Below are 12,156 nucleotides of genomic sequence, written 5' to 3'. Positions count from 1 at the left end.
CTAGCATTAGTAGATGATGATGTACTTTATTTTTTCATTGTACCTTTGTCTCAAGTTTACACAACAGAAGCTAGACAGGTAAAATGAAGGACTCTGACATTATCATGCTCTTGCCAGTGCAACACAAGAGGAAATGGTCAAATTCCTCCCTGATTAAACACAAACAACAAGCCCTGATCAGTAAATAGCTATGCTAAACATTTGAGAGATGTTTTTGAAGTAGGAAGTGGTGTCTGAAGACAAGTCTGTCCATTTTACAAGAGGACAGGCCATGCAGTATATAACTGGGACTAGAGATGAAAGAGGGTTACTCAGCTGAGACAAAGGCACATGCTTATGATATACAGATGCTGTACAAGGGAGTGAGATGAAAGCCTGGTAGTGGACCGGCTGCTGCTGAACTCTTGCATGCAAGCAGAACGCAGACTGTCAGGTTCAATGCCCTTGGAGTCTTGTTGCAAGTTTTTTTCTTGAAGTTTTACCTTATCATATTTGGATTTGTACCACCTGTGTCAACAGTAAGCCTTAGTTTGAAGTTTGAAGTTAGAGTAGCGGCTTAAATGATGTAGCATGCATTCGGGGTCCCTTCTCTTGCCGCACCCGATTTTCCCACAAGGAGATTTAATGCAGAGCACATGTAACTAAAAACAGCTTGGTTGTGTCTACAGGATGTTGCTGTGCAGCACATGTTCTAATTATCTCAGTGGAAATGTATTGTCAGTTCATGGAAGTAACACCAATCACTGGAGCCAAGATAAACATATTGAAAAGAGACAAATGAGGTTTTTGCTATCTGCATGAACATGTGTGGCAAAAGAAGAATTTCAGGGCTTCACATTTTTCCATCAAACTGCTGATTTGAGAGAGGATGTCACAGCAAGTTTCAATCTACAGTGATGATTTCGGTGATGACAGCAGACCTGTTACTATGGCAGCAGATAGCAGGTAGCAGGTGTACCTCAGTGAAGCCAAGAAAACTGCGGGTGGTAGCAGTGCAGCAGTAACATTCGATTCACTTAGAGGAACATTGTCTGGCTTTTTTTTTAAAGCTTCAACCTTTCATAAATTACCAGCCACAGGAAAGAAATAATTATGAAATAGACAAGCAATTTCATGCATGTTTGGGATGTTAGCAGTAGCAAAGTGAATATGTTTAAGTTTGGAAGGTAAATGTAAAAGTTATACAGAAATAAAACTTCCAAATTAAGTGGAGACACAGATGCAAACATCCTCCATAATGTACCTAAGGAATTTCGCTAACATCTGCAACCTGAGGCTACTACCTAAACCGGAACATGAAAGAATGACTCAGCAAAAACTTTTAAGAAGTAAAACTCTAATTCCAAAAAAGCTGGGGCACTGTGTAAAATGTATAATAAAACAGAAAACAACTATTTGCAAATCTCAACCCATATTATTTTTTAAAAAACAAAAGCTCCTCCAGCTGTTGTCATTGGTACCTCTTACTTTACCAGCCTTTTGTAACCCTGTTTCAAACTTTTTTGAGATGTGTTGCCACCATCAACTTCCAAATGGGCTCATATTTTTTCATGAAATGGTAAAATGTCTCAGTTTCAACATCTGATATTGGGACACAGCATCCCAGCATTTTTGGAATTGAGTTAGTCTTGAATCACTCAAGTGTAACACTTGACTTGTAAGATAAATACTTAGTCATTTATTTTGGAAAGTCATACTAATGCCCCATTCACGACAACGTTTTCGAGTGAAAACACAAAAGTTTGTAACATTTAGGCTGTCCGTTTACACAGCAACAGTGTTTTGGTGCCTGAAAATGGAACTTTTTTTGAAACGGGCGCCAGAGTGGAAGTTTTTCAAAACACCCCCCTCTCTGTCTCTGTGTAAACAGGGAAACCAGCACTTTCTGAAAATGGACATACGCACTGCAGCTGCAGTAAATATCCATGCGCGAGTAGGCTTATAGCACATGCGCAGATGGGAAGCCCAAAACAAAGATGGCCGACACCAGTGCACTGTTCGTGCTCCTCACTCTTTTGAATTTAACTGTACTTCTCCAACAAAGTGTTGATTTACTTCACCATCACTTGGATCAGCGGAGACGCATTTCGTGTCTGCACCAGATTCTGACTGGGCGTATGGGTCGAGTCAGAATCTGGTGCAGGCATGAAAGTCACACCGCCATCTACTGGCCTGGCATGCATACTACATCGTTTTTGGTGTTTCCCACAGTCTCGTCTGAAAATGGAACTTTTTGGAAATGAAAACGGAAAATGAAGCAAAATGCTGTCGTGTAAACAAGGCCTAAATATCAATGAATACATAATACTAATTTTGGATAAACACAAGAAAATACGCTAACACTAAACTGACTTTGATTAAGCAAGAAAGTTTGTCTTCAAGTTTGTGTGAAATTTGAAATTCACAAAATAAGTTGCTTATTTACTCACAATTTCTTTGATGACTTTGTCCACGATGCCTCTATCCTGCAGGTTGTGAAGGTAGCGTGTAGCTGGGGAGTTAGCAATTAGCCGCAGCTGTGCTATGTTAGCTGGCTCGTTAGCCTCAGGGGTGATTCCTATGGTGAAGAAACGGACACCTTGGTTCTTAGCATCAGCCACAGCTGAAAATATGTCCGGGTTCCTCGGGTGTGAAATGCCATCAAAGAGTAGGATGGCCACTTTTATGCTGTTGCTAGGTGACTCCTCCAGGTAAATACGGGTCAGGTTGGTGATGGCGTAAGTGGTGTAGGTGCCATGGCCGATGTAAATGATGGGAGCAATTCTGGCCTTGAATTCGTCAGGTCCTCGCCACTGTTTGAACGTCTGTTCGATGATGACATGGCTGCTGTACTGGAGGAGGGCTGCCCGGGAGCTGAGCCCTCGGCCGGTCTGCAGCCGGAGGCCCTGAAGTCGGTCCATCACGTCCATTGCGAAGCGCTTCTCCTGGGCATGGTTGTCCTTGGCACTCTCTGAGCTGTCTATCAGAAAAGCTATCTCCAAACCGCAATCTTCATCGATGAGGGCTAAGAGGGAAGAAGAGTTAGCAATCTGTTAATTGAAAGAAATAAAAAGAGTGGTTCAATATTTGAGAAAAACCTTTGTTTTCTTGTAATGAGAGGAAATGTCATATGTCATAGCTGAAAGCTAAAATTGTATTTATTGGCAACATATTTACAAAATTAACTCCCTTTACAAATAGGCTAATATTTTCATGTGCAATATAAATATTTGCTGTTAATTCATGTACCTAGCTTGTATTTCAATTTTCTACATTCAACATGTTTTTTTTATGAGCTAATTCCAGTGTTAGCTTAGCATAGCTTAGCATGGGAATTACCACTGGGGCCAGTGGGGCTCAGTGAATGAAGTGCATGACTACTCTGAATGAGTTACAAGCTTCAGCACCTGAGATGGGAGAGAATCTGCATTCAACAACTGTTGCTCAGGTTCGTCACCAGTCAAAGCTTAATGGGAGAGTGGCGAAGAGGAAGCCAAAGATGAAGAAATCTCAGATTAAATCTGGACTAGAGTTCACCAAAAGACATGTGGGAGACTCTACAGTCAAGTGGAAGAGAATTCTTTGGCCTGATGAGACCAAAATGATGCTTTCTGGCCACCAGACAAGACATCAAACACTGCACATCCCCACAAACACACCATCCTCATGCATGGTGGTGGCAGCATCATGCTGTGGGGATGCTCCTTGGCAGCGAAAGCCACAAAGAAATTGTTTAAAACAGCAAAGTGAACATTCTGAAGTGTACTAAACACTGACTTAAAGGAGGTGAATATTTATGCTGCCACTTATTTTACATTACATAATTCTGTTTAATCAACATAACTTTGTGGAGAAATTAAAGCAGTACCGACATAGCTTAGCTAAGCTAACTACAAAGACTAGCTAAAAATTGATGGAGCAAATGATATAGAATATGTTTTTGAGAGATGCTGAGATTTGGGTTTTGTTTTAATGTAGGTTTCTAACTTTTCCCGTGTTTTATGCTAAGCCTAAGCTAAGCTAGGCCAGAAGATATGACAATAACAGCAATGCACTCACCTGCCTCTAGACAAGAGAGCACATTGTGAAGCTATGTGTGACAAAACCTTAAGTTTTTTCATGATTTTTCAGATTTTACATTACATATTTTTCTTTGTGGAAAATTTTTTAGTAGAACTGACATAGCTTAGTTAAGCTAACTATAAGAAATAGCTTAAAAACTGATAAAGCAAATGATATTCAAAATATATATCGTTTAAGAGACTTGGGTTTTGTTTAAATGTAGGCTTCTAACCTTTCCAGTGTTTTATGCTAACCTAACCTAAGCTATGCTAAGCTAAGCTAGGCTACAAGATATGACAGTTACATCCATTTTTTCACCTGCTTCTAGACAAAAGAGCAAAAATGTAAAGCTATGAAAGATGCAAGATAAAACATGTTTTCCAAGATTTTTCAGATGCTAACAAGTAGACTTGGTTTTGTGTTTATACTAGTTGCTTCCTATTTTTCCCCCTCAATGCTAAGCCAACCAACCATTGAGCTAGCTATATTTTGTGCAGTGTAGAACAAATTTTGCAAGATGTCAAGATAAAACATGTTTTCCAAGATTTTTCTGATGCTAACAAGAAGTCTTGGCTTTGTTTTTATGCTGTGTACTCTTTTCCCCCTTACAGCTAAGCTAACCACCCCTTGAGCTAGCTATGTTTTGTGCAGTGTAGAACAAATTTTGCAAGATGTGAAGATAAAACATGTTTTCCAAGATTTTTCAGATGCTAACAATTAGCCTTGTTTTTTTTGTTTATGCCAACTGTGCCCTCTTTTTTCTCCCTTAAAGCTAAGCTTACCACCCCTTGAGCTAGCTAAGTAGCCTTGGTTTTGTGTTTATGCTACCTGTTCCTCCTTTTTTTTCCCCTCAAAGCTAAGCTAACCAACCCTTGAGCTAGCTACGTTTTGTGCAATGTAGCACAAATTTTGGATCAGGGGGTTAGAGTTTTTGTTTGAAAATGCAGTGTTTTGTTGTTTATTAATTAGCATAGCTACTATGGCTAGCTCTAATATTTGTAAAATGTCAGTAAATATTGCTAATAAGCTAACCACCCACATAATCTAGTTCCATATGTTGCCTACAGACATGAATGTGGCATCAATCATCTCATCTGACTCGCTACAAAAATACTCTACGTTTTGGCACTTAGCTAAGCTAACCACCCATGAAATGTAGTTTTTAAAAAGTTAGACACCAGCTTAATAAAAAATGTGTTTCTAACCTTTTTTTTCCCCATAAAGGATATACTGTATAGCAATGTACTTTCATATCCATTGCACTATGAAGATCTAATTGATTACAGCCCATAGGATTTGACACATCCAGGGAAAATTGTGGAGCCTTCTGAGAAGCCTTAAGTTGATTTATCTATGTCATACCCTGAATGGGCTGATGCCTACTCGGGAAAAGTGTGATAGGTTCATAAATGTGACATAATTTCTAAGAGGAAATAAAAGTAACTCTACTTTCTACCCCAACCTTCAGCAGTGGAAGGAGGTCACAGATCTAATATAGGCTGGAGGATAAATCACATTAATCTTCACAGGAATATGTCACGGCGAGAATGTGCCCGGGGAAACAGGATTCTGAGCGAATAAAACATTTGGGTAACAGAGCACTGAACGCTCACACAGGAGATGGATGGCTCCAAGAGAGCTCAGAGATATGATCAATCCAAGTGGATTGCATCCTCCAGCGATGTCCTTGTTGAGTTTCATGTTCTGTTTTTTTTAACCTGTGGCAGCAGCTTTTTTTCTCTTGTGCCACCTGTGCAACCACTTTTCAAAGTATCAGAGGAAAAAAGCCAACAGAAATGTGTGAAAGAGACCTTTTAAGACTCACATTTGCCATTTTTTGGAATGGAATTGGTTGTAAATTCTTTGTTCTTTCTTTTTGTAGTCACCACTTCGTCTTCATACTCTTCCTCATAGTCCTGTGCCAAAACACCTTGTAGTCCCCAAAATAGCAGGAGCCAGTGCAGCGAGGGGACCATGACTTCCCTGAGAGAGAAAGAGAAGATGGATAAAAAAAGCCCAGACAAGTCCTCAGATTTTAATACCGTCCATAAAACTTGCAGAACAAGCTTTAACAAGCACTGAGTGCAAGACTCAGGCATCAAGCATGCACAATATTGCTGACTTAGGTCTCCAGTGAGATCACCTTTAAAAAGATCTCCTTGAAGTGAAACGCAGTAATCAGTGCAAAAAAGGACAATTCTTCATTCAGAGTAAGTTTAGTCCCATATCCTGAGCATCCTTCTCTGCTGGGTAGGAAATAAAGATCTGGACGTCACCATGTAGTGGCAGCAGCAGGAGTGAATGCCAAAGTTTAGGCTGAGTCTGGCTCTCAAGAGACTCAATTTCCAGCCATTCAAAGCTCGCACCAAATGAAGGGCAAGTACAGCCCTTTTTTAAAACTCACTCCCATTCTGGGGAGAGGGAGGGTGGGAGGGGTGGATGGGGAGACAGAGCAATGAGGCTTTCCCCGTTTTAGAGTAAATGTCACTTTTACTTTGTTTGCAGTTTAAAATGAGCAAAGAGGAACACCTCCTGGATAGAGGCAATTTGTCCTTTTATTAAGAGAGATTCCTGGTATTGTATGAGGTATGTTCTTTTTCAAGACAGTCTGAGGGTATTTATGCTTTGAAAGGTACCACAATCTAATGAATGTATTAAAGATATAAAGGTTGTAATATTTTAGACATTTGGGAGGTATGATTACATCTCTTCTAGATGCCATCTCCGGCTAAAGCTAATGCTAGCACTATTTGCATAAAATTTGGACTCTAAGATAAAACAATTGTCCACTTCTTACCTAAAAGAGTACAAACATCCACTTCTGAATACAGAAAAGTGATTTTTTTTGTCGCATTCATTTTGTCCTTTACCTTTACAAGCCTTCCAGGACCGGCTACCAAGAAGCATCCCCACAACATGATGCTGCCACCACTGTGCTTCACATTGGAGATGGTGTGTTTGTGGTGAAAGTACAGGGCTCTATAGTAGATCCTTTATGGAAGAGGGATAGAAAACAGCTTTGCAGCCTCAAAAACATCATTTTCAGTTAACTTTTTTTTTTTTCTAAATTAATGCTCACTGCCAAAACTCATCATGTGGAACTAGATACCATGGGTGGTTAGCTTAGCATTGTGAAACACATTAAAAGTTGAAACAGCATCTGGATTTGGCAACATGTTCAACAATATTTACTGACATTTTACAAATATTAGAGCTAGCTAGAGTAGCTACGCTAATTAATTTCCAGTAAAACGCTGCTATGTCAAACCAAAGTAACTCCAACCTACTGACTAAAACTTTGTCGTACACCGCACAAAATGTAGCTAGCTCAACCAACTTGACTTAGCTTAGCATTAAAATAAAACTAAGGCTACTTGTTAGAAAAATCTTGGAGAACATTATGTTTTATCTTTACATCTTACATAGCTTCACATTTATGCTCTCTTGTCTAGAGGCAGGTAAGTGCCTCCTAGCTTAGCTTAGCTTAGCTTACCTTATCTTAGCTTAGCATAAAACAGTAACCTTGCAAAGCAGATGGATACGCCCATTTCCTTGTTTCTCACTGGTGAATCCATCTTGCAAAGCTCCCATCTGAACCGTTTGGGCCTGGTTAAAAAATGACAGGACCAATCAGCGACGAGGGCCAGTACTTTCAGGCGCAGCAGAGTCATGACGTAAACAAGCAGCAGCAAGAGCTGGTGCAGTTATGGAGGAAGAGCTTAGCGTGGATGCTGCTAAAGCACCAGCTTTATCAGAACTTGACAACATTTCTCATTAAAAGAAGAACAAAGAACAGCAGTGAGTTGTTTTCTTTTCAAAAATGACAAAAGTCGAGTACTGACGTGTTTATAGTCACCATGTCTCGCGTTATTCCTCGGTAGCTGCACACCCGCAGCTCGATAGCTGCTACATCACGTGTTTTGTTGCTCTTATTGGCCTGTAGTGATGTGACAGACAGAACGTTCATCCAATCACACTCAGAGATTTTTCAAAGCTTCTGCCTTTTCTCAAACGTTTTCTATTTAAGATTTCCCATGTGTCAGGTTAATAAAAGAGTGGAAAAGTTAAACACCTACATTAAGTGCCAAAACGTAATGGATTGGGGTGTTTTTGTAGCGAGTCGGATGAGATTATTGATGTCACATTCATATTTGTAGGCAACATATGGAACTAGATTCCACAGGTGGTTAGCTTACTAGCAATATTTACGAACATTTTACAAACATTTGAGCTTGAACTGCATTGTTAAATCAAAATAACTCTAACCCAATGACAGAAAATTTGTTCTACACTGCACAAAATGTAGCTAGCTCAAGGATTGGTCGGGGGAAAAAAATAAGGAAACAGCTAACATAAATACAAAACCAATGCTAGCATTGGCACAAAAACAAGGCTACTTGTTAGCATCTGAAAAATCTTGAAAAAAATGTTTCATCTTCGCATCTTGCATAGCTTCACATTTCTGCTCTCTTGTCTAAAAGCAGTTGAAAAAATTGATGCAATTGTCATATCTTGTAGCCTAGCTTAGCTTATCTTACCTTAGCTTAGCATAGCTTAGGTTAGCTTTGCTTGATGGTACTGCTATTATTTTCCGACAAAGAAAATATGTAATGTAAAATAAGTAATTGAAAAAATAGTGACCCTTTCTGTGTTGCTTTTGCTGTATGCCAAGAAGCATCCCCACAGCATGATGCTGCCACAACTATGCTTCACAGTGGGGATGGTGTGTTTGTGGTGATGTGCAGTGTTTGGTGGCTTGTCTCATGGCCAGAAGGCACCATTCTGGTCTAATCAGACCAAAGAGCTCTCTTCCACTTGACCATGAGCCTCCCAGAAGCCTTTAGGTGATCTCTAGTTCAGATCTAATCTGAGCTTTCTTCAACAGACTTTTTTTTGGCAAAGAAGCCAAATTATGTTAACTTTTTTATCGGCACTGTACCCAGGCTGTCTGCTACGTTTACAGGAAATGCACTCTGACTTTGGACCATAAACCATTTTAATGTGATTTTTAAAATACTTTGAACGTTTACAGAGCGTGGTTTGTAGCTTGTAAAGTATTTTAAAGAAGGCGGGGTTTAGCTTTGGGCGTTTGGACTCATGACCTCAGCATTTCTGAAATGCTGTCATGTCAGGTCAAGTTTCATGTTTTGGCTAGCACAAACTTCCTGTGCTAGCTAACAGTTGTCTCTCTGTGCTTGCTATGCTAACTAGCTAGCTGCTAGCTTTGTTGTGTTTTAGATGCTGTGCAGGCTGTGTACATTGGGTTTTCTTTCATTCTTTCAAATCACTTACAGTCCTTTAATCTAGTGTTGATAGAAAAACATTAATTATGGCTGCTTTAAAGCCTGCTCTTTGTATGTTTTCTTAAATTGTGCTGTCATGCCGCGCCCTTGAAATGATGCAGAAAGATGGAAGTTTGAATAAGAGCATTATACTTTAAGGCAACACACCTGAGGGGAGTGACGTACCATGATTCAGCTGTGAAAACACCCGGAGGAGTTTTTGTCTTTATTTTGGCATGATTATTATACTAAATATCATTGTTTTTCTAAAAGAAGCTTTTTATTTCCCCCAGGAGGAGTTTTACAGATCCGTCCTATATAACCCACATACTCAAAGTCTGATTCTTCCTACAACAGACTTATTCCTGGTAGATTTCCGTTAAAAATACAGATGTGAAAAGGCTTTTCGTCTTCAAAATCAAGTCACTTTTTTATTAAAACCTAGTGCGTGTCCTTTTCTAGCACCAAAGCAGCTTCTCATAACTCTAATCTTATTATAATTCCTGTGTAGTCCTGGATCAGAAGAGTCTTAACATCCCAAGAGACAGTCTGCCAGCATAAAAGCTGGAGCAGAAATCGCATAACTCTGCAACAGGGATGACGGCGTGTGTTTTTATTGCCTACTGTATTACTGAAAGCAGGGAAAGGTGAGCTGTCACTCAAGAATGCGCCTCCTGAATGATGGATCTCCGCAAATCTGCTTCTTGTGGAGGGCTGATTGAGCAAAAGCGAGGATTTATGGGAATTATTTCTGCCGTTTTAATAATAGAACTGAGGCAGGGGCAGTTTACGATCTTAGAAAGCCATCTTTGTCACTGTTTTTATGAATGAATCCAACATTTATAGCCGAGGCACTTGTTTTGTTGCATAATAAACAAAGACAAAACTAGGACACAGCATCGCCCTGAATATCAGTGTGAAATTCTTTGTTAAAGCAAAACAAATTAATTTCAAGCCTCAGTGAACTAACTGGCATCGTCAAGTCTAAACGCCTGCTATGTCAGTTTTCTTGAAGTATCTGAAGCCAAATTTAAGTCCCCTTATTCCTCTCACAGCAGGATTTCTGTTCTAATGAGTGCACATGTTCACTTTGCAGCATCTTAAGTGTGCCAAATGTGGACCCCACAGTGAGGCTGAGCCGCTCAGTGATTGGCTGGAGTCCATTCAAGGAGGACATGGGAATAAATGAATAAAAATAGCCCAATCTAAGGAGGCAGCAAGGATGTAGCATTTTCATGGAATGCCACACAAAGAAAACTCAACAAACACGATTCCAGAAAAGTTGGGACAGGGGCAAGAAAAGACTAGGAAAGTTGTAAAGACCACATTTCAATGATATTTTGGAAATAGTGTCTGTCAAGTCCTCTGGGATAAAGACCATTCAAAATGCAAAGTGTTGGGGTGTATTATTGCCCGTGTCATGGGTTACTTGCACATCTGTGACTGCAGTGTTAATACTGAGAGGCAGGCCTGTCACAGAGTCAGCAGGGCCCCTGAAAAACCCAGTGAATGGGGCCTAATAGTTGTGATTAATTGATAATGTCAGTGCATGTGTGTTGTATCAGTGGTTGGTGCTAGCATCCTGGCAAACAGTTACTTCATTCTGAGGCTGAAAAGTGTTTAAAGCTAACACCAGGTTCTACGGCCTTTCAACCTGCTTCACCATTGGCCGCTTCCTTTTGACGCTTTTAACCCATTGAACGCTTTTTGGACACATTGCCACTTCTTTTAACCCATTGTTGCCCTTTTGTCATTCTGTCAGTTCTTTTTGCATCATTTAATTAATTTTTGCTGCTTTTCACCCATTTTTTGGTCACCTCTTTTTGCCTCTTTTAACCTATTTTCTTGCTTTTCACCAGTTTTGGTCCTTTTTTGGTCATGCCCTTTTTTGGTCATGCCCTTTTTTGGACACGTTGCCTATTTTTGCCACTACTTTTTGCCACTTTTAACCCTTTTTGGTCCTTTTTTGACACGTTGCCTTTTTTTGCCACTACTTTTTGCCTCTTCTAACACATTTTGCTGTTTTAAACCCATTTTTGGCCACTTCTTTTAGCAACTTTTAGCCCTTAGGTACCCTTTTGGCATGCAGCCCATTTTTGGCCTCTTTTTTTTTTTTTTTGCCTCTTTTCACCCCTTTGGTACATTTAACTAATTCTTGCTGCTTTAAGCCCATTTTTGGCCACTTCTTTTAGCAACTTTTAGCCCTTAGGTACCCTTTTTGGACACGTTGCCCATTTTTGGCCACTTCTTTTTGCCCCTTTTCACCCATTTTAGTCCTTTTTTGGTCACGTCCCATACTTTTGCTCTTTTTCTGGACATTTTGCCTATTTTTGTCACTTCTTTTTACAATATTTGACTCATTCTTGCTGCTTTTAGCCCATTTTTGGCCACTTCTTTGCCACTTTTTTATCCTTTTTGGTCCATTTTTTTTTGTCCTGTCCCATATTATTGCCCTTTCTTGGACATGTTTCCTATATTTGCCACTACAATTTGCCTCTTCTAACCCATTTTGCAGCTTTAAACCCATATTTGGCCACTTACTTTAGCAACTTTTAGCCCTTTGTTGCCCTTTTTGGCATGTGCCCCATTTTTGGTTTTTTCTTTTGCCTCTTTTCACTCATTTTGGTCCTTTTTTATTTACATCCCACATTATTGCCCCCTTTTTTGGACAAGTTGCCCAATTTTGCCCCTACTTTTTGCTTCTTTCAACCAATTTTGCTGCTTTTTGCCAATGTTTGCCACTTCTTTTTGACAATTTTAGCTAATTTTTTTCCTTTTTTGGTATATGGCTTATTCTAGCCTGTGCTTTTTTGCCATTTTTAAGCCAAATTTG

General features: G+C 39.7%; 1 protein-coding gene across 1 annotated transcript in view; it reads right to left on the bottom strand.

Annotated features, from left to right (window-relative positions):
* Positions 1 to 6,017, bottom strand: part of LOC121506386 (collagen alpha-1(XXVIII) chain-like) — a 54,621-nt gene extending 48,604 nt beyond the window's left edge. Inside the window, exons 1-2 of the mRNA XM_041782173.1 lie at positions 5,867 to 6,017; positions 2,430 to 3,004 (exon numbers count right to left, since the gene is read on the bottom strand). Of these exons, the coding sequence (XP_041638107.1) occupies positions 2,430 to 3,004; positions 5,867 to 6,017 (726 nt within the window). The remainder of the gene's footprint in view (positions 1 to 2,429; positions 3,005 to 5,866) is intronic.
* Between the last annotated feature and the right edge of the window lie 6,139 nt (positions 6,018 to 12,156).

This window comes from Cheilinus undulatus, linkage group 24, assembly GCF_018320785.1.
Source record: "Cheilinus undulatus linkage group 24, ASM1832078v1, whole genome shotgun sequence".
Taxonomy (NCBI): Eukaryota; Metazoa; Chordata; class Actinopteri; order Labriformes; family Labridae; genus Cheilinus; species Cheilinus undulatus.
The sequence above is the reverse complement of the archived record's forward strand: the minus strand, read 5'-3'. Positions and strand labels throughout refer to the sequence as shown.